At 38.4% G+C, this 23,480-nt stretch overlaps 1 protein-coding gene across 3 annotated transcripts in view; it reads right to left on the bottom strand.

Moving 5' to 3' along the window:
* Positions 1–23,480, bottom strand: part of MUSK (muscle associated receptor tyrosine kinase) — an 82,052-nt gene that overhangs the window by 44,253 nt on the left and 14,319 nt on the right. The window contains exons 4-7 of one of the 3 annotated variants that reach the window (XM_054584533.1): positions 23,336–23,463; positions 21,943–22,084; positions 14,707–14,736; positions 4,080–4,109 (exon numbers count right to left, since the gene is read on the bottom strand). In XM_054584533.1, the coding sequence (XP_054440508.1) occupies positions 4,080–4,109; positions 14,707–14,736; positions 21,943–22,084; positions 23,336–23,463 (330 nt within the window). The remainder of the gene's footprint in view (positions 1–4,079; positions 4,110–14,706; positions 14,737–21,942; positions 22,085–23,335; positions 23,464–23,480) is intronic. The other 2 variants (XM_054584534.1, XM_054584535.1) reach the window with 2 other exon arrangements.

Raw genomic sequence — 23,480 nt, forward strand, 5'->3', positions numbered from 1 at the left:
TTCACAGATTATGGAGCCAGTCCTGATAGTCAGGGCTAAAAATGCTTTCGTAAAAGAGGGGGTGAATGCTGCACCTCCCCTGAAGTTCCAGAACAAGAAGGCTCAAAGGGGAAATGGTAAATAAAAAGTTGCAAATGTGCTGGATGGATCCAAAGAAGTGTCAGTTGAGATTAGATGACAGAGGCTGACCCCACTGGAAATTCTAAATTTCTCAAGAAGACAAGCCAGCTAGGAGGCAGTGCACATCTCTGCCAGAGCGACCAACGTGGTGACCCTTCTGAGCACCTGATAGGAGATTTCTCTCAATGTAGCTCAAGTTCACAGGCTGCAAACACTTGAAAACTAACACAGGCTAACTGGCATCCTAGCAAGGGTGAGTCCACGTAATCTTGTCTTTTCTAATGTTTTTTTGCAACAATAATGGAGACCTAGATTGCACAACATTCTTGATACCATGTTCATCATTTGGGTGAAATAACTCTTGCAGGTGTTGTGGCTGTCCATGTATGTCTTAAATTTTGGGGGAGTGCAACTACTACAATAATTATTTTATGGGTCCCATTTCCTCTGAGAATCTGAAAGAAAGCAGGATCCTTGAGTGACTGAGAGTGGGATTATTTCAATCCAATAGGTGCTATGGAAGTGTACGTAGCAGCTGCTGAACATAACACTGACTGTACCCTTGAACTTGAATTAGAGCCTTCTGGCTGAAGATGAGAAGGATAAGAAATTATGGAAGAATGGAATCTACATGACTTTCTGTTTAATTTATAAAGACACGAGTTGTCATTTGGGGACCTTAAATTCTTCCTGGAAATTTAGTAACAAGGGAGGGTTTATTTTGTTGTAATTTGCAGTTCCTTTTTTTCCCCCTTTCAGCTGGTATTACATTATTTGGAATGTCGCTCGGGGTCATTGCAAAACCTCTGATGATCCATATTGCACAACACAGCTAAGCATAAAGTGAGATGGTGAATAAAATAGTCAATTATCATTCTAGACTTCAATGTGGCCTCAGAGTTAATTTAATTAATATACTGCTCTGTCCCATATTAGAACCTTCAGGGAGGTCCAGTGGGGCACAGGAGGGTACTTAAAGGAGGACTATTGGCATTGCATGTGGCTTTACAAACGTGCTAACAAACTGCTGGTCTCCTCCTTCAAGTTTCATCGTTAAGTCTAGTGAGTTAAGAGAATGAAAAATCAGGAATTAAAGAGAAGCCGGTCACTCATGTACTTCCACATTCTTGCCAAAAGGTAAAACAGAAACTTCTCCTTTTTCACAGTCCTGAAAGATAGCTTCCACCCTTCCTGCCTGTTTCCCTCCCTCAAAGAAGGTTGCCAATGTGTCCTGGGTTTCAACTCAAATGTCTCTTTATCATAAGGCTTTCTGGACCCATCACCTTGACCCTTGTCTATGTTTTGTCATAGCATTTATCATCCTGTCTTAACTATTGATTTGTTTGGCTTTTGGCTGTCTCTCCCCACAGAATGGGAGCATCATAAGAGCAGAGCTTGCTTTGTTCATTTACACAGGCTGATTGATAAACAGATGATTGATCAATGGGTAGATAGAGAGACAGACAGACACACAGACAGACAGATGATTCAGGATCCTCCATGGTATATGATTGGCACTCATACACATTTATTGAATGAATAAATGAGTGAATGAGTGAATGACTCCTCTGATTGGTGAGACTGGGAAAAGGGACTTGTACATCTTCCGGCTATCTCAGACCTCTCTGTGCCATCTGTCTCCCAGCTACCCTGCAGTCAGTGAAGGTGTGGGGTTAACGTGCAGGAGACAAGTTCCCCAGGCCAGGGCTTTCCATCCCACAACTCAGAGTGAAAAGCAGGAGAGTGGGAGGGGCGGGGGGGGGGGGGATGAGGAAACAGAAGTTATGTGAGTCTAACTCTTAGATGAAGGAATAGAACACTCTATTTTTCAGTCCAGTTTTATCAGCAACAACACTGATTATTTTTATACCCATCTGTATTTGTTACCAGTTCTAAGCATAAAAGGTAAAGGGTTGGTGAGAGGAATTCCACCACATTTATCAAACATTGAAAACAATAAAGCCTGTTGCAATTAAAAATAAATGCCAGGCTAACCTCCATGGATAATAATACACCTGTAATAATAAATGTAGTCATAGTTCAATAATAAACTCCCATTATTTTAGTGTTAGCCACAGCTGAAATTACATTCTAGGTCATTAACTTTAAAAGTAATGTGATATGTTTCATATCAAGTAATATGTCTGTTGAGTATTCCTACTTGTACTTTATCTGCATGAAAGACAATATAGGAGTGTTTTTGTCACATTGGTAAGCTGTTTAATAGGAGGGGCATGACATTACTTAGTGATTTAGAAAATGTCTACAACTGTTTTGCGATGGATTTTTGAAGAAAAAGAATTACCCAGCCTTCTTTCAATAAATGCTAGTCATCATTCTCCAATTCACTCTGAGCTCTCTGCTACTTGCTTTTCTATTGTTCATCTGCAACATGGAAAACAGACATGGGTAATCTATTTATCCCTGGGTTGTTTCTCATGGTATCTAGTCACGAGTTTGGGCCTTAAATTTCTTTTGGATTAGTTTATAGTGCTAACCGTAGGTTTAGAATCTTATATTCAAAACTGGACTTAAGCAGCAAGTGATTCCAAAGTTCTTCATAGCATAATCATATCATGTTCTTCCCCCTTTCTCCCTGTCTTGCTGTCTCTCTGTCCATTTTTCAAAGCACTTTCAAATATGTTTTATTATTGATGATAACTGCCAGGGGTAATCTGAATCTGTAATAAGGAAGGACGGCCTTTCCTCGCTCTGAAATTGCACTAGCAGTGTAATGGAAGCCTAATGGGCAGGATCCAAATTTAAGTCCTGAAATTAATGAGCAGTTGGGCTTAAGATGAGCTACCTCTCTTTTCTTGGTAAGGGAGTAAGACCGCAGGAATATTTAAGTCCCTAATTAATTCTGTTTGAGTGATTATCTCAGAGGACATAATGAGTTCACATGGATTTTACTGTTATTTTCTCTTGTTCTTTTCTTTCTCATTTTCTAGTTTTCCTTAAAGAGGTTTTTAAGGTTACTTGATTTAAATAAAAAATAGCTGGTAGGAGGAAAGTGAACTCAAACACGAACAAAACTAAACTAAAAAAAAAACAATCACACAGGAACAAGGGAAATGATTTCATCTAAATTTAGTTGTGAGCACCTTGATGTTTAAAAACAGGGACACATCTTGAACACGTCCTTTGCATTAGTAAGATAAGGAGGTGCTGCTTCAGTAATACCAGCTAAAGCTGATTCCTGGAACAAAGCCACATTATGTGAGAACTTGTTGATTTCATCCAAAAATATAAAAGTTTAGGTTAGACCAACACAACATTTAAGTCTAAATCAGGAAGAAAGGTGCTTTCTTGGAAGGAAAGCTCTCGTTCTACAATAGGTTTTTTTTTTTCCCCAAAGAAACTCAATTTTCAGCCATTTTCCACTAGATATGTTCCCCTAATGAGATATAGATAGATAGATAGATAGATAGATAGATAGATAGATAGATCTGTGTACAATTAAAAATTAATTTAAATTGTATGATTTGGTTTGATTTGGAGAAATTGCATAATACTTGTCCTCTTAACATAGTAACAATAAAAACCTAAGCCAGCACCTTGACACTTCCACATTTCTTCAGAGATCACAACACATCCTCCCTCCCCAAAAGGCTATTCAAAGGGTTACTTTCCATTCCAATCAGTGTGATATTTATAGTTTCATGCTGATTTATGTCCTTTCACTTTGTCTGCATTTTCAGAGTTTGGAATTCCAAGTTTAAACATTTCTGTTGACTCAATCTTTTCTTAATAAAATAGTCAACAAGTATACTATCGACTATTCACAGTATAATAAAGCAGCCCATCTAATGATGCTCTATTAAATGCTGACTAATATTCCCCATACATTGTTATTTCCTTACTACATAAGGCACTTAGATTTGTTCATAAGGTCAGCAGAAATAAACAACTGAATAAAGCCATACATTTAAAAAGCAGTGCAGAAAGGAAAAAAATACCTTTATTATCTTGCTCAGGTTCACTTTCTTCTGTTAATAGAAACAAGACAAAACAAACGAACAAAAGAGACACACAAACAAAAACAACGCATCATGAAAAGGAAAATCTTTGAGCACAGAAATATCAGTTGTGCACCAAGACTAATTAGAATCTGCTTGTTTCTTACTGCAATAAATAAGAAACAAATGCAATCAAGGGAAACTGCTGACATTTGAAAAGCCAACTATTAAATGATGTAAAATTTCAAATTATTACTTTTAGTCAGGCAGCACTACAGAGAAAATAAACTAACTACAACATACCCAACAACGCAGCTCGTTCATGCATTTTTATTTTAACATTGACAATGACCCTTTCTTTCAAGGTAACAGACTGCCTACTCTATTCTTACATATGGTGCTGCTTCTGGTTAGCACAGCTTCTCCTCTGACAAGGCCCTGCTGTGAAGTCATTGATGCTGACTCTGGGCTCTCAGCTATCATTTCTATGGCAATAGACTCGTGTTGTGGTAAACAGAGGATTAGGGGTTTCTGCAGAACAGAGCCTGTGCCCAGCGGAGACTGTTTCAACTCTGAGGCTGCTCAGAGAGCCGAGAGGATCGACCTATTATCTTCTGGGAAACTACAGGTGAGGCAAGCTACAAAGAAAGTGTAAAAATGTCTACAGTAAGTACACAGAATTGGGAATTTATAAATTTTTTTAAACCCTAGAAAAGAGACAATTAATTGTCCCAAAGTGTTTAATATAACCATATCAGATACAGATTTTACGTGCAACTCTATTTTTCTTTCTGAAAAGGTTTACTTGTTCATGTCAATTTAGACTTTTCTTCAAATGAGTGATAAGCTAACTGCAACATGTAAGTATAAAACAGCAATGCCATTACTAACTGCTTCCAATGCCAAGACTACATTGCATAGTTCTTCACAGATTATGGATATTTTCACCCATTACACATTATCTCATTTAACCCTGACCACTGCCCTCTGATTGTACATAACTGATACCATTCAGCCCATTTTTCCAAACAAGGAACCCGAGACTCACAGATTTGCTGCAGGTGCAAAGCCACCATTTTTCAGCATGACACCTAGTAGCATCACAGTGGGAAGGCCTCGTTTTCACACTTCACACCCAATCCTCTTACATTAAGTGAACTGCTAATTTCCCATTTAGACTTTTCTATGTCTGAACTTTTCCTACCACCACCAACTGATCAGTGGCACATTCTTATTTTATTTTATTTTATTTTTTAATTATTAAGGTCAAAAACTTCTTAAAAGTTCTGTGAACATAAAAGGGGCTATGTAATAAAACTGACATGCTCAGGGGTCCACATGGCAGCCCTGACAAGCTCGGTGGCTGAGCGTAACTACACAGGACTGTCCGATTATAAATTCCTACCTGGGCAGGCCTCGCGGGGAGTCTCATCCCAGGCCCATAGCTTCCTTAGCAAAGGCCAGTCTTTACCTAAAGGGAGCCCTGCCCATGGTCCCTAGAATAACAGACCTTCAAAACAACATTAGAGTAATTTTCTTTTTTAAATGTCTTGAAGGCACAACCACAGGCATCAGAGAACAAGACCACAGAAGCCCTCATTGTTATTTTGTTCCCCACATACCATCTCCACGTGCTGCAAATGTTAATTATTAACTATCCTATACCCACCAGTGTAAATGAAGTATTATGTTTCTTCATTTTGCTTTTGATCCATTCCTAGAGATTTCCCTACATGGCTTCCCCCCACCTCCTTATCTACCACCAATGGCTTCATGAACCTTCCTTATGTTTTCTCCTTTGGTTCTATATGCATAAAAGGAACTGGAAAATGCCATTCCCCAGAACATTTTTTCAGTCCATTGAGATCTTCTTGCTTCGGGGCATGGCCTCAAAAATTTGGCTCAGAAACACTCTTATAAAACTTTTCTATAGGTTTGGATATTCTTTCATTGACATTTCTAAATTGAATACATTTATGGTTAAAAAGAGATGTAGAAGTTGTTTGTCAAATGTAGCTCTAAACAAAACAAACGTTTTTGTTGTTGTTTTTTTAAAACAACATTCCTAACAGGTAAAGCATAGATATTGGATACATATGAGGTTTTCCCCATTGTTAAAACTGCTCATCTGGACACTTAAAAACTGCAGAAATTCTCTGTTTATAACAAAGCTTAATCAGAAGAAGTAAATGAAGGTCCATGGTTAGACCAGATTAGGCCTCAAAAATTTCATTTGAATGCCTTTGGGCTGGGCATATCTTTCTAGTTCCTCAGTACAATTGTGCTTATTTCCAAGCTTGGAAAAAAATGATTTTTTTTTTACCAGCCAAATATATATAAGTGGCTGAGATGGGCATGTACTCCAATGGGAAGTGTCTTATGCCTGAGCTGCTGTATCTCCAGTTTTATTCCACTGAAGTTCAAGGGCCTCAGTGAATTTTGAGCATCTTATTCAGTCATAGTTTTCTGCTCTTACACTACTCTCTTCAGGGTTCTGTAACAAATGCAGGTAAATTCCGGGACTCTTCGATCTTACTCCAGTGATCTTTTCCTGCACTGCGCTTAAAGTGTGCCCTGAGAACAATGTTGATTTTCCTTTGCTATTTTTCACTTTGTTGTTATTGTTGTGACTATTGTTCATTTTGCTTGATTTGTTTGGAATCAGAAGCAGTGCAAAGTTTTGAAAGAACGCACTCATTTCCTCCACTGCAGATATAAAGAACCAACTCAAGAGATGAAAGAACTAATATCTGAAGTTGCCATCTTCCTAGAATGAGGCTTACAAGTTTTACCAGAAATTACATTTTCATATATACACTCTCAAAATCTTTTTCATGCATAAATGCAAATACACATCTTTATACATACATATGTATATTTGCTTATGTATTAATACACACATACGTACACACATTCACACACAATTGAGGTTACTTTAAATTAGAGAAATTAGGCAAGCATACTCTGCAATATCTATTTAAGCCTGAGTACACTCATTAAGCATACTCAGACTGTCATTTCAAAGTCAAACTGTTGTCCTGGTTTTTCCACGTATCCTACTTACCTAGACTACGATGATCCCTCTTGACTTCTGAATTTATTGTTTTCACCAGTTATCAACTTTAAAATTTTCCTGCCTCATGGTCTTTATTCCCATTTGATTTCTGAATTCTCATTTAACTGCTTTACGTGTAATGCATCTGTGGTCTTTTCTTCCAAACGGATTTGGAACCTCCTTTGGGGAGTCAGGGAGTGGGCAGCATAGCATACTTTACTTTGGTTTGTGTCGCCCTCCCCCACCAAAGTCCCGCATCAGCTCTTACAGAAAAAGGAAAATGAGTGGAATGAGGGACTTTTTTTTTCCTTTACTTTTTGGGATAATTCAGTAGAACATTTAAAATAGAGAATCAAAGACTTCTCTTATTGGAAAAATCTGGGATATAATCAATATCCAAGTTAAAAAGTATATCCATTTTCTTGAATACTTTGATTTATGGGCAACTTAGTACTATCATACCAACCCATTTCAAACAATTCTGTTAAAATAAATGCTCTAAATCAAATGAAAACCAGTCTCCTTATAATTAGTTATCACCTACAAGAACTAGTTCCTGCATCTATCCATTGAACCAAAAAGATCTATAAAATACTTTCATTTATCCAAACATGCTGGCCTCAGTTCACCATCCTCTTATCATCTAAATTTACCTGGAACTGAAACTAACATATACATAGAGTCTTACAAATTCAAAGAATGCAAGACTCTTTCTAAATACTCTAATTCTATGAATATAACTTGGCATAAGTTTTTATTTGCTGTCATATAATACTACAGTTAGGTCATTGCAAATCAGGAATATTCAATACTCATTTTTACATGTGCTCTTATTAAGACCTAGCTCCCCAATTTTGAACACGAATCTGTATGTGCGTATGTGTGTGAAAATTGTCTGATTCTGAGAAAGATAAAATAAGTTTTTCCTATTCCATTCACTGTAGTATCTTATTGGAGAAGGAATTTAGTGGGGGGATGTATTGTTATATGGGAGGAGGGAAAGTCATCAAGGTTCCCTGGTAGAAATAAAAGAAATGCAGTTAGGAAAATTATACTGGTCATGCAGACCTTGTGGAGAGAAAGAAACACAAGCAGAAGAGAAAACAGACAGAACTGTGGGATAGTTTGCATTCTTCTGACTGTAAGAGTGAGGAGCACCAAGAAGATAATAGTAATTTAGTTACCTAGAGTAGAAGTCTTGCCAAGATGGTGATAGTGCATCCTTTGCTCTTTGAACGATGGCATTGCTTGTAACTTTCTTCATAGTCAATATCTTAAAGAAATTCCTGACTATCTGGTGTTCTAAGGACATCATTCTATGGGTTTTTCTCAGGACATATCCAGAAACTGGGAAATCAAATTTGGGTCAATAGGATCCTTTCCTTATACTTAGTCACGCACAATATACCCTTAAAACAACCCAGGCAGCTGGATCTGAGCTTGGATCTTCACTCTACTGCTTACTAGCTGTTTAATCTGGGCTACTACACTGCCCAGTTTCTCTGAACTTCATTTGTTTCAGGTAGAAAATGTAGATAACAACTCCCAGCTCATAGAATTATGGAGAAGAAGAGATTATACAATTTGTGTAAAGCAATTCATTCAGCAACACAACTAGAAAGTCCTGAAGGCAGGACTCCTGACTCCCTTCCCTGCCTTCCTCTCTCCCTCCCTGTCTCCCTCTCTCTCCCCCTCCCTTCCTTTCTGGAGCTATTTCGGGCTCTAGTATATCTTCTGGGCTCATGAAAGCTTTTCTTCCACCTGCCTTTAAAGGAAAGAGTTTATAAATTTTTATTTTATTTTTAAATTTCAATTTGCCTTAGCTGGCTACATTTCAGATATTAATATGTTGAGTGCCCTTTCTGTAGGTGTTAAAAGGGTGTGTTTAAATCCATCCCTCAATTATCCAACAAGAGAGAAATCCCTCTGTAGAAAGAGAAATCCATTTCTCAGATCCTGTTTTTAAAACATGGAGGCTAATCAACTGGATTCTTTGAATCTGTCGTAAAAGTCTACATTTGCCTTATCTAGCATCCTATTTTAGAAATCATTGAGTCAGAGATGCCTGTTAGAAGACAAGCATCACAAAGAACAAAAAGGATCATTTCAATTGTTTTTATTTTTTTTACTTTGAAAAAAACTGGCCCGGGGGTGGTTGAGAAGTGATCACATTGGGGCTCTGTGGTCCATGGTCTCTGAATGGATTCCTGTTTGTTTTCCAATCATTAAAAGAAAACCTGATACACATAATGATCAACCTAAGTCAATACCTGGTTTTTCTTTCCTGACTTCTTGGTAGCTAAAGCAAACAAACCCGATCCTGGTGTGCTGCCCCTGTTTACATTTCTGTCTCCTTTGAAGCAGAGCTCTGCTTGAGGAGGTTTATCCACCGCGGCTCCATCTCGGAAGGAGTCAGAACGCAAGTCCCTCAGCAAACATACACAGCCCCTCAAAGACAGTAACTCTCTTCTCACAGTCAGGCTTGCCTGTCTCTGGGACATCACGATCCTCTAAAGTGGCTTGCATTGGAAACATTTCTGTGGCCTTTGAGATAATAACATTTTCCTAGCTTGTAAATATGGATGATGAATAACGACGGCAAGCACCAAGTGTTTACTAGCTAATTCAGGGATGAGGCGCACGAAGCTAACTTGTTTTTATTTCAGTCTCGGGTATAGATTAGACCAACTATTAAAAAAAATTTTTTCTTAAAATAATTCTGAAAGTGTAATAGAGGTTTAACCGTAAGCCAGGAAAAAGGTTGGACATCAGCTCTGGTTCACTTTTTATATTCTTTTCAAAAACCATTTTTTTTCCTGGTTTTAATGGGAGGAGATGCCAACTTACTTAATTACCAGGACAGAAACCTTTCATATTTTACCCTTTTAAAGGGCTTTTGTTTAGAAATAATTTCAGAGTTACAGAAGAGTAGCAAAGGTGGTTTAGAGAGTTTCCAGGTGTCCTTCATTCCGCTGCCTTTAACAGTAGCATCTTATGTAATTATGGTACATTGATCAAAATCAGAGTTTATTTTCAAATAACATTTTTTCTTTTCTTTTTTCTTTTTATATTTAGTCTTTATCGTATTTTTTTTTCATTACCCTTTAAACCTCTTATGCCCACTGCCGCCAGCAATCGTCACTCATTTTTTACTTACTCTCATGAAAAGGGACATACCTGAGCTGTGGGAGCAGCAAAGAAGCTACAGTTTATTAAAAACTGGAGTTTATTTTTTGTTTATATGTACATATTTATGTTTCGTTTTGTTTTATGTTATCTAACTAACTTGAAATTTTAGCTAGGAAAAGAACCAAGAGCCTTAACCTTAATCTGAAGTGCCACCATACAATCATCCTGGCTGTCTAAAGAGGCTTGGACTGGGGACGTTTCTATGAACCTTGGGATGGGATTCTGGATGCCCAGATAGGGCCATAGGCTTCCAAACTGTAGGTTTCCATGCTGATGAGATAGTAGATATATACGCATTTAAAAATTATATCCAGGAGAGGATACCATGGAGTATAATCTCAGTGTCAGCCTGTGAGTCAAATCGCAGCTCACTCTGGTTTCTGTAATACCACTAATAGACCCTGCTCCAAACTCCCTCATCCTTCCTTTACTCCCTGGTCAGGGGTCCGTGTCAGCCGTGCTTTCATGATAAACCTGCATCTTTCCCTCCCTCCTTGTGATGCAATCTGTACTATGAGCTGGTTGCTATTCATCAGTCATAGCCCTGTTGGACCTCGCCTCTCTGAAGCTTTGCCTGACCTCTCACTATCTCCCTTGTCCTGTGTATACATCCTGTACAAACTTCTATAATGGCAAATATGTTGAATTTTAATTATTGTAATCACTGGCTAGCATGTCTATCTTTCTAACTAAATAAACCATGTCTTATTCATCTCTGTATTCTTAGGAGTTACCTCATTACATGGAATGTAGTAGGCACTCAACAAATAAATAAATTTGAAGCTATCCTAACATTTACCTTACTAATTATGGATAAGCCAATTTTCTCCTTAAATTTTTGAGCTCCAAATGGCATAAAGACATTCCAAGTAGAGATCCTTAATGAGACAGGCTAGTAGGAAACTAGGAAAATTACTTGACAAGTGGAATAGAGAACTGAAACAGAGAGCTGAACACAGTGGCTGAGTAATTTACAGCCAGGTGCAGACGGTCACCAGGGCAGAAGGCCCTCAGTGCCTGGCAGGGGGCGGGAACTGGGAAAACAAGAACCTCGCCCCCAGGGTAACTTTTCCTCGCCTGGACTTCCCTCCCTGGATATAATGTCTGGGAGAGAACATCTAGGCCTCAGCTGTACTTCAGCTCCAGGCCCAGAAAAGCCACAAAACCAGCTGGGTGATGCCAGAACCAATTGCAATGACTAAAGACCCCCTGTCCTGTCTCTGACCAGTGAGTGGAGACCATGACCCTGACAGGGCACAGCTGGAGAACTGATGACGGTGCTACTGAAACCCTCCCCTGAGACCTCCCCTAAGATCCCCACCTGCAAAAGAGAGACGAAAGACTCAGGACAGAGGACCTAGCAATAGCACTTCCTCTGAGGAGCATCCCATGCCATTCCCGTTCCCTTCTTCTTCCCCCACTTCTTTTTCATAGGCACGTGTCTCCTAAACTCGAGGGCAACAGGCAGCTGATCTCAGGCTAATCCCCTGAACCTGCCCCCAAAGGCCCCTCTCCTCTGGCTTCCCAGGGAGCTAAGGCAGCCCAGCCCAGGCTCTCCTTTCGCTCCTTTCATGCTAAGGCCTTCTTTGTTTTATGGTCCCCAGCTTTAATAACGCATCGTCCTAGTCACCTGGGCTCGTGCCGTGAAATCTTCCCTATGTGAAGTCAAGAACCCACACACTATAGCAGGCCCTAGGCAGGCCTGCTCAGGGACAGGCCCGTGTCTGGTAACACTTAAGTCAATGTTTCTCAAAACGTGGTTCATAGACTACCTGCATAAGGATCTTTTAGGACATTGTTAAAAGGACTTCACACAGACCTATCAGATCTGAAGCTCTGGGGAATGCATGCTGGATTTATGCCTTTTCATAAGACTTGCACTGATGTTCCAGAACTACTGCCTTGAAGGAAAGTTCCATTAATCCATCAATTTTGCTATTTCCATCTCTTTCCATAGAGTTTTTGAAGTGAGCATAGTCAATGATGTAACAATAAATTAAATAAAATAACACATTAGTATAAGGGAAGAGAAGACTTCTGGTTGGTTTAGTGTAACACGCTATGACTAAGGTTCATATTGGATTCTGAGGCACATGCCAGCTAGAGCAAAAAATAAAAAAATATGAGGTAAAAGAAATAACAGTTCTCATTACAGGAAGTAAAACAAAATACCAGTTTCTCAGAAGAGACCATTTTTTTCCCTCCAGGCACTACATTTTTAAAGCAATTTCTCGCTTGAGATTTACCTCAGAGCAGTGAGTGAGTGATGGATGGATCAATATTTTCAACAAGATTTTTTGCCAAATAGCTATTTACGTAGTGAGTAAAATATGATGTAAGTTCAGTATACGCAGTAAGGTTGCCTTCTCTTTCATGTTATTTTACTTTATTTTTTTTGGACAGGATGCTTCTAAACAGCCTCTTTCCAGTATCCCAGTAAAGACACATCTTCACATGGCCTCTTAGCTAAGCTACCTTACATCACTTGCCAAAGTGGGGCCAAAGCAAAGTTATAATCTCTAACAAGTACCAAGAATGCAGGTACAAAGTATTGCTGCTTGAGGGGAGATTTATTATTCTTTGGAAACAAGAGGAGCAGTTGGTAAGGTTGACATTCTATTTATGACATTTGAGAAGCCTAACCAGCAATATTTTCTGGATAGAAGTCATTCACCCTAAAACAGTGTAAACAACAGACAACAACAGTTCATATTTATCAAAGGGCTACCAGGTAGGCACCGCGTAAATGCTCTCTTAGTCCACTTTAAGAACTCTGTGTCCCAGGTGATACTGCCCCCACTTCACACCTGAGGAAATGGCCTTGCACAGGTTAGGTAAATGAGCCACCCTCACGTAACGACCAAGTGGCAGGAACAGGATTAACGCCCAGGTTTATCTGACGCTAAAGCATGTGAACACTCCAGAGTATTGATCTACACAGCATAAATATAGAGAAAGGAAAGGCAAGAATGGAGTCATGCAAGATGTCCTGGCCTTGGAATCAAGACATCCAAGCTATCCAGCGAACTCAGGCGAAGTAATGATATTTCTGGTCTTCAGTTGCCTTATCTTGTGAAGTAAGGGATTGAGCTGTATGACTTCTAGGGCCCACACCTGATTTAAAGTCTACAGCTACTCTTCTGAAAGGACCAAAGTGAATAAAATCAACTCTCCTTTAAATAAAAATTTTGTTTAACGTTCTACAACTTATGAGGTAGAGAGTATAATTACCCTCATTTTTGCATATGGGGAAACTGAGACACAGAGATTGAGTAACCTCTCTGAAGTTACATAGGTGGCAAATGGGGGAGCCAGGATTTGAACTTAGGCAGTTCACTCTGGCCTCTGGAGCCCAAGCAATTTTCTCAAGGGTCTAGAGTCCACATTATTAGCTAGTACATTAAACTCTCTTCAAAACTACATCATGAAAACTTGTATTGATTCATAGAAATGAATATACTAATTAGAATTAGGAAGTTGTTTCTGAAGGAAGTAACTGAATGAACTATTTATTATTCAAATTCCATATTGCCATTGAGTTCTCATAGCTTTCTATGATATCTTTGCATGATTCAAAATAGTTACATTTTGGAATTGAGCCCACTGAAGGCCTGGCCTTCCCTGTCTAGCACAGTGCCTGGAAAATCACTCCATGAATCTTTTTTGGATGAATTAATGCATTGAGGACAAAAAAAATTTCCTCCTTGTTCTATGTATGTATGTATGTATGTTTGCACTTGTACATCTCATTTTAATTTCTAAAAAGTAAAAATAAAAAGCCTACTCTAATTACAGTCGGCATATTTCAGGTCACAATAACTTCTCATTTCAAATAATATAATGCAAACATTATATTAAACACTTCAATTAAACAATTTAAGACACACTTTTGAAGCACATTTTTCTTCAAACCTACAATTAAGGAGGGCCTAACTCTTCCTTAATTTAAACTATTATCTATTCAGTGCTATAATAATTATCCAACTTTTTCCCACCTTACAGGCCTTTACTGGCAACTCTTCAAACACAGAACCACTTTACCATTGTTTCTTGAAAGCACTGGAGAGCTTTTAGATGAGAATGCAACATAATATCCACTAACAACAGAATCCATGGGTCAAACTCTTCTCTTAAAGCATGCGCCCTATTAAACATGCAGATTTAATTTTCCCCTTGATAATCCCGAGGGATACCAAAGGTTTATGCCTTTTTTTTTTTTTTTTTTGGTTTGGTTTGGCTTTTAAATACACAATGTACTCATGACAGCAAATCAAACCTGTTAGTGGCATCGGAAAGGAGAATCGATGCCGGGAACAGGACCACTGCAAATTTGATTAAAATTGCAATCACTGAGAGCACAGCACACATCGGGGTTTTAAATACCTCTCTCTGTGGCATTTGTCATATTAAGAGCTGCAGCATAAACAAAGGAAAAAGCAAATCAAATGTGTAAACATTACATGATCACTTCCACTTTTCTAAATGCAGTAAGAAAATCTGATTTCTGGGAAAGAAGGCAGCCAGAAGTCTAATAATCTTTGAAATCAGTCCTGTTCTCTTAGAGTTGTATTTATTGGCATTTGCATATATATAATTTCAGTCTTCTGGAATTCTATTATCTTATATACTGCCTATATCTGCAAAAATTCTTCAAAAAATATGCCTTTGGTAGAGCCGGTCAGCCCTAAGAGGGTGGTAAAGCCTTTTAAACTGCTGAGACTGACTTTGCAATAGACTAAGAGTCAAGGACCCTGGCAAGTGATGGACACTCATGCCTTGAAGCCACTTAAATTTCCCAAATGGCTGGCCTTCCAGCCTCGCTCCTCATGCCTCTCCCAAGTATTGACACAGAGTTCTGCTTTGGGAATCCCCAGCAAATGAGAAGGTGTTTCAGAGTTAAGGGAAGTCTGCAATAACTGTCTGCCCAGAAGGGCTCTGTTCTTGTTCTTGGTCTGCTTCTGGGGCTCTTGACTTTTCACTGGTGTTAAGCCACCTCTTCCCGCTGGTGTCCCTGACTAGGATGCCTCCTTTGGCTCCAGCTTCACCTTTGCCCAATCTTTTCCTTAATGGCTTAAATCTCCAAGGGTAAACAAGGTAATAATTGAAAATGCCATCAACAGGAGCCCAATAGATTGCCACCATCATTTATTTTAATTTGGATCTCAAGTATTCTGCACTCGACCAGTTTCTGTAAACAGGGCTTGTCTGAATGTAGTTAAGATCCACACTCAGCTCCAATAAATAAATCAATAAATCCCTATGTAACAGATAGGTCTAGGAATATAGGGGAAATATGATGAAATCAGATATTCGTAAACCTTTAAATGGACCTTTTCCATTAATTAAAAACACTCATAAGAAGGACCTCTCCAGGTATAAACAGAAAAAGAATTGCATTGTCATATCAAAAGCACTTCCTTTCTGTGACATAGTGTTTATTTAAAATATTTTTTAAAGGGAGAATGCCCTTCTGGTCAAAAACAGAGAGGTAAAATCAGATTCTTGCACTTCAGGGTGCATCTAAAGCCTCCACAACTAAAGCCTCTCCTTGCAAACTCCAGCCCTACAGCTCAGATCATCCTAGTCCGTCATCATACCACTCTGCCATGGAGTGTCGGTATTCCTGGGCTTCACGGTACTCGCGAGAATATTGTTTCAGTTAAGATACATGAGAGCAATGGTACAGATCGCTCATTCTTAGGATATACACTGTACCTAATAGAGAACATGAGGCGGGTTGGAGAGACAGGTGAGACTGTCTCTTGATTTAGAAGAGAATTCCTTCCATAGGTCACTGAAAAGTCATTTTATCTCTGTTTTCAATCTAACAAAACTTACATGAAGTAAATTTAAATGTTGGGGTGGGGAGGCTACATGGAATTATGCTACTGAACATGATACTTTTCCCTCTGTGAGGACTAGGTAAAAGAAATTATCTCAAGCAGAAGAAGTATTTCTAGAAAAATAGAAGGAAATCTTTATGAGCCCATAGAACTGATCTATATCTCTGTTTTAGCATTATATATTCATCCTCATATTTGTAGAAAGCTGAGGAATGATCTTAGCTAGAGGAAGAAGCCACAAACCAGGTGTGACAACTTTTAAGACCAATAAGACAAACCTCAATTTCAGAGAGATTAAAATGCACAACAAAGGAGCAAATGATTAGCCAGCAGGGGTTGTGAGACACCCTTGACTCTGAGATGCCTCCGAGATAAGGTAAAATATTTAAAAAATAAGTATCTTAGAATCTAAGAAATATAGAGATTTCTCTGGCCCTCATCACAACCTGCTGTGTAGCCATTCCTGAAGTCCATTGTCCCAAAGACACCTGCAACAAAGGATGAGCCTCCACAGGGGTGAGACTGACCTACTCTTTGCTGCATCCCAGGAGACTGTGGAATTTGGGAAACTACACAGTGCTTCCCTTTCCTGTGCGAGCTTCCCTTTATTCTGCTTCATGAGTCAGTAACACCCCACCAAGCACAGAAAATGTTCATTGAGATATCAGAACCCAAACTGAATTTGTGTTGGATCCTCCAAGCCCCTATCGACTCATAGAGTCCAGGTGTCGGCCCCTAAGTGAGGAAGGAGAGTCAAATGAGGAGACAATCGCCCGGCAGCTGTGCTCTCTGAGCCCTTTCATTCCCACTGCACATGCAGCGCCCTGACTTCCACGTGCAGGCCCTGAGCTCACTGCCTTGAGGGATAAATTCCTTCCCTAAGGACATGGCCTCTCCCGTGTTCTCTGCACCAGGACTGCACACTCAACTGCGGTTCTTCAGCCGGCGGCGAAGTGTTGTGATACTGAATCAACATAGGGATCAATTGCCTTTGACAAAGATTTTTCCAGCCCTGAGTTTGTTCTAGAGCAGAGTGGAGCAGAGGACTGCAAAAACAATGTATCAAACCTATGAACAGAAAGGTTGATGTCGCTTTATCAAAATAGCATAATGTTTGGATTCCAAAATAATCTTTCCAAAGGATAAATACAGGTATTAATTCTTCCTAATGATAAAGGTCTCTTCTAAAATTTTTCAAAAAGTATAGAGCTATATGAAATAGGAGTATATAGGTAAAAGTTAACGCACATGTAATTCCATATGCAGAGATAATGACAATCATTCGGTATATATTCTCTAATGTATAATATATAACATATTGCTCTTTAACTACTTTTTCACTTAGGAATACATTAATATTTCCAATGAATTAATATTTCTAAAGAAATAGAACAGTATCTTGTAGAACCAGCTCATGAGCATACTGTTCTGTTATTGAAACCCCTGCTCGTTCCTGACCTCTGGAGATTTACATTTCATTCTTGTGAGTTATACAGCCAATCCAGCATTTCTGAGTGTTTATAGTCAGGAGATTTTCATATTATCTTCTCAGTCAAATTGTTGGGCCTGTAAGCATTTAATCCAAGGTTTATGTGACTTGGTACATAAAGATGCTGTGCATGGTTCATCGCATTGACTATTCTCTTGCAATATTCTCAAATCCTTTGCCCTATATTCTCTCCTTTCTGGCAAAACTCCAACACTTGAGTCTTGCCTTTGGATTTGGCTTTCTATTTTTTTGGACTTATACCTATATTAATGAGCAAAGCTGGGGGACAGGGGGCAGAAGAAACCTGCAATCAGGCAAAATAAATAAATAAATAAATGAAATAAAAAATAAAACAACCAGTACCACTCCATATTCACATCCTGCTCTCTACTTCATGTGGTCCGGGAATCCTGGTTTCCCTTGTGAGTCATCTCTCCCATTCCCCACAGCTATTTTAATCCTTTCTACTCTCCTCATCCCTCTGCCCCCCTTTACAGAAGTATTTTCAGAAGATAACCTTACTTCCTACTTCCTAGAGGACATAGAGACCATCAGAACAGAGAGTTCTCAAGTTCTATCTGCCAAATGTATTAACTCATTATACTGGAATACACCTCTACTCCTTTCTTCCTATGACAAGGAAGGAAGGAAGTTTCCTCTTCCGAAGTACAGTGCTCATATAATTTATCATTGAAGCCTGTGTACTTTTGAAAGTAAAAGAAGGAATCTATTAATAATTATTCTAGGACAACAGGTGTCAGCCTGAATGTCCTGGGAAAACTGGGACATGTGGTCACCCTCTGTATAAAGTTCATCCTATCACTTGTCCTCTGAATACATCCCTTTTGCCTTCACAAGCGCCACTAATATTCCCTTGAATATTCCCCTTCTCTCTCTCCTATGTTCAAATTTTCCTTCTCTCTGGGCTCCTTCTCATTAATATTTTAATATTTTTTATCTTGTAACAAAAGAAATCTTGCAAAACACCCCTACCTATATGCTATACACACCATCAGCTACTGCTTACTTTTTGTGTCCTCACCTATTCTCTGCCAAATTTGTCTGTACCCAACTGTCTCTCCTTCATTTCCTAGTCTCCATTACTTACAGAATTCTAACTTCTTTCCTAGTCCCCATTCTGACACTGTTCTTAACAATGTCGCAGGTGATTACTTGGTTCTTTAATGGAACAGACAGTACTCAACGTTATTGAATTTCTCAGACACCTGTATCAGCACAGCCTGGGGTCGGTTATTCTCCCTGCTCCTCAGTTTCCTAAAATAGCATAATGCTAAGCCTTTCTCAGACTATTGGTGCTGGTTAAATTCAATATCCATGTAAAGCATTTAGCATTTTAAAATGTAAGACACCCCATTGCTTATCCCTTTAGAAAAACATCCGTGTTTGACCACACTTGAGTTAGATGGTCCCGTCAGTAATTTTGCATTTCACTGTCTGAACCTTGTAAGGTAAGACAGAAGGGTAGAATACCTTTGCATTGCCAGTCCCGTGATCCAGCAGCCTGAGGATGGCAATCTAGAAAGGGAGCTCTACTTCTGTGCTGAAGGGTCTTTCTTTTATGTTTGTCATGGCACCTAAGATTTAGTGGACACACCGTACCAAATCCATGGCCTGGCATGCTTATCCTCATTCGAAGCCAGCAATGGCAAACAAAGCCCTATCTTTCCCTGGCATACTCACTTGCCGTAAGTGTTATCCCAGAGTCAAATGGCGCTTATGGAGTTCTCTTTCTAACTTGCTCAAACCAATGTTCAGTGTTGCTGACACAATACATAACAAATGCTCATCCTGCCCTGACTGACCTTGGCCCAGTGTCATCATCAGCCCTCCTCATGCCCACCTAGTAGGTATTTGCAGGTGCTTTTGGAATTCTTCCATTTGCTTCTCAGTTGCATATTCACTTGTTCTGAGTTGTTGGCTAAATTGGCCCTTCCTTTAAATAGGTCATGTTGCATTATATCTTGTGGAAATGAGTCAACTATTTTGTTAACCGGAAGCCATCCTTTCAGAGAACCAAAACAGATTTGCTGTAATTTTTATGTCCTAATAGTAATTACAGTTAATGCTATTTTAAAATGCTTATTATGTACCAGCAACTGTGCTAAGCATATCACAAATTTTCATGTATATTGGCTATTTGAATAGAGACTAGGATGGAATAGAAATGGACATGGGTGATAAAATCATCTTACCTACTATTAGAGTAACTTTAAATAATATGATCAGCTCTTGCCTTGGCCAGTGTAGCTGGTAGTTGGACCATTGGCCCACAAATCAAACGGTTGTAGATTTGATTCCTGGTCAGAGCACATGCCTAGGTTTGGGTTCTCTCCCTGGTCCAGGGATGTGCAAGAGGCAACCCATCGATGTTTCTCTCCCTCTCTCTTCCCCTTACTTCCCTTCTCTCTAAAATCAATAAGCATGTCCGCAAGTAAGGATAAAAAATAAATAAATCATATGATCAACTCTTAGTACTAGCAAGTTAATTAAGACCTCTAGCATGTATTAACTATTAAAGCAATGAGCACGACCATTTAAATGTTAGGAAGAAGAGAGTATTCAGTTTTACTGATAGGCATGATACAAAATTAAATGGCAAGGCAAAACCAAACTGTGTAACTGGACTGTAATAATTAAGGTTCTTGATAATTTTTGGTAGTCCAAAGCTAAAGAAAATCATTTAAATATTTAAGAAGAAAGTAACCTAAAACAACAATATCATATAATATAAGAGCTCATATACTGAAAAGGAAAATCTTTATAACATTGTAAGCAAATGGATAACATTAATTCTGTATCATTCCACATATAGTTCAAGTAAACACTAAACCCAGGCAGATATTTAATATGCTTAAGCATGCATCTGAATGTGTTTATATGTTTACTTTTTACTGAATAATTAACACAAACTGGTTGTTGCATACTGAGCTTTATATGGCATTGGTAATTTAGAAGATGTTCAGTTATAGCAACTAGGCTGAAAATACATGTTTTTTATGTCTGACAGCCACATTTCTCACCAACCATGTTCATTTTCATGACGAGTTAATGGAACTTTTATGAGCAGTTGACACAATGACATAATAAAAATGTTATCTCAATTAAAAGTAAATGTCAGAAGTGAGATCATTAGAGCTGTGAGAGGAAGCTCTAGCTGGGAAATAAAAATAATCTTAAAGGAACTAATAAATAGCAAAACTATATGATTGAGATGGATGAGATGTAGGAAAAGATAAATTTTGGCTTAAGAGTAGGATGGACTCAAACGGTAAGCTATTGGGGAACCCTAATGTCTTCTCCAATTGAACTAGAATACAATTAGGTCAAGTACGTGATAATCCAATCACTCTGTCAATCGGATAAGAGAAAAGCAGAAAATAGGTGATGATTCTTACCGTCAACACTTACTGAGTGTTTACAGAGGGCCAGACATGCTAAATGCTATCAACACCTCACTGAATACCCACAATAAACCTGCTGTACAGATGAGAAAACTGGGAACCAAGAGGCTAATTCTAAGGCTTGTAACAGGCAGAGCTGGGGAGAATTTTGTATGCTGCTTACTCACCTAACACAAATGTGCTGGTAGTTTCTATTTTTAAACAAAACATGATGTAATTTTAGGACAAGAAGGATCCGACGACCAAATAAATAAAACAGATAACCCTATCTGGATTCTGATTTCTCAGTGAAGAACATTCACAAGAAGTTGTTGAATTAGTTGACTATAAAAGAACATTTTAAAAAATGAAAAAATATTTTGACAATGTAACTCATTGAAGCAGAACTGTTTGTGGTTATACAGTGTGAGTCAGTATTTAATTTTCTCAGCCCTTTGGAACAGAATGCAGTTTGAAAAAAAAACCCCATCATTTTCTTTCTTTTGATATCATTTTAAAACTCACATCTACATACTGCAAAAGGTCAAATGAGTGTCTTCAAAATTATAAACAAGGGAGACTTGTCCATGCCAGTTAGACGTTCTAAAGGGGTGTCCTATTGTTTTAGCATCATAGTGAATTTAATCTGCTCTGGTCAAAATTACCAGCGATTGTAGGCAATAAATGAAACATGACTTATTACACCAGTGCAATTTTCTTTCTCTTTTCCATTATTCCTTTCATAGTCTTGACTGTAGAGTCTAATACCTGGAGCAGTTGAGTGAACTGGACTACCTGCATCTCTGCTTTGGCCAGCTGCAGCGCAGCCTTCAGGGAGAACGTGAGGCCCCCGAGAACACTCAGGGGAAGGAAGGCAGCTCCTTACCCTCAACTTCCAGCTTCACCAATCTGGAATAGGCTGTCCCGAGGCTGTTTTTGGCCACACATCGATAATGTCCTGCATCTTCCTTTTGCACATTATGAATCCTTAAACTCCCAGATTCAAGAACTGCAATGCGGGAATTTTCCTGCCAGGGATAGGGACATGAATTTTTAAAGGTTCATGGCTCTCTCAAGGACATATTTGCCACATTTCATCAAGTTACTGTCATCACTAATGTTGTCAAAAATATTTGAACATTTATTTGGGACTTATCATGTATAACATATGATATTGTATAAGATAGTACAAGGTTACCTTATGGGATTAATATTAATTTTAATATTAATTCCATAAGATTAATTTATTTTTATATTCTTTCATCACATGAGAACACAAATGCTTATTTGATTTTCTAAAAGTCATATCCCAGTCTGCCTGGTTAAAAGCATTGCTTTTTACTATCATATTTACTGCATGCCCTATATAGTATGCTTTAGGATATATATGTCCTTTGAAAAAATGGCAAGTTCTACAAATGATACAAAAATTGGTTTTTGAAGTTAAAATATTACATTTATCTTCACTTCTGGAACTCTAAATTCAGTAACATGCATAGAGCCACCCCTTGCTTTTCTTGTTGGAAATACATCAACACGTACAACAAAAAGAAAGCCAGAGAATTATATAGATTACCATAAAATAATTGACACTATGTGTTTTAGTTTAAATACAACAAAGGTACTTGATTTTATACCATATTTCAATTATTTGACATATATCATTACCTATTTATTCCCCATGGAATAATCTATTATGCAGGTATAAGATACAAAGGCAGTATGAAATAAACATATGAACAATCATTTTGGCTAATCTTGGTGATGGGGTATTTGTCAGCATGCTTACTTCTTCACCAGCCTTGAATCTTCATGCTCTAACTTCACTCTAGACTGTTCTCATTCATTTTCTTCCAAACCTCATTTTTCCTCTCTTCTCCCAGATAACTGTTTGTCAGGTCTAAAGCTCAGATTTTAGTTCCACCTTTTTCATTTCCTATGTATCTAAGATTCAGTGTTAAAAAATGAATGTTCAACCAACCAACCAACCAACCCAACCAACAAACCCAGCAACAAAAAAGCTTCTAGCTTTGCTTTTACTTTGCCGGTTTTTTCATCCCTAATACTATTGGTTCCCATCTTGTTTTTTTCCCTAGCCAGCCGCAAATAGAATGCCTTAAACTTTGCATATAGGGGAACAGAAATATTTCAGTTTGGTTAAAATGTTGTATATGGGGAAAAAATCTTATAATCAAAGTTCATGTGTGTAACCGAGTTTACAATGGATTTCTCTATTTGAAAATATGTTGTATACACGTTTTAACATAATAAAAACTTACCCTTAGAGCGCTATCTCCCTTAATCCATGACACTGAAGGTTTGGGATTGCCCATTGTAGTACATGGTAGAACTGCCTTTAATCCTTCTATTATTTTTACATTTATGGGGGGACGAGTTATTTTAGGTTCTAAAGGGAAGTAAAAA

Source organism: Pteronotus mesoamericanus, unplaced genomic scaffold (assembly GCF_021234165.1).
Source record: "Pteronotus mesoamericanus isolate MK-2021 breed Mesoamerican mustached bat unplaced genomic scaffold, CSHL_Meso_final contig_78, whole genome shotgun sequence".
Classification (NCBI taxonomy): domain Eukaryota; kingdom Metazoa; phylum Chordata; class Mammalia; order Chiroptera; family Mormoopidae; genus Pteronotus; species Pteronotus mesoamericanus.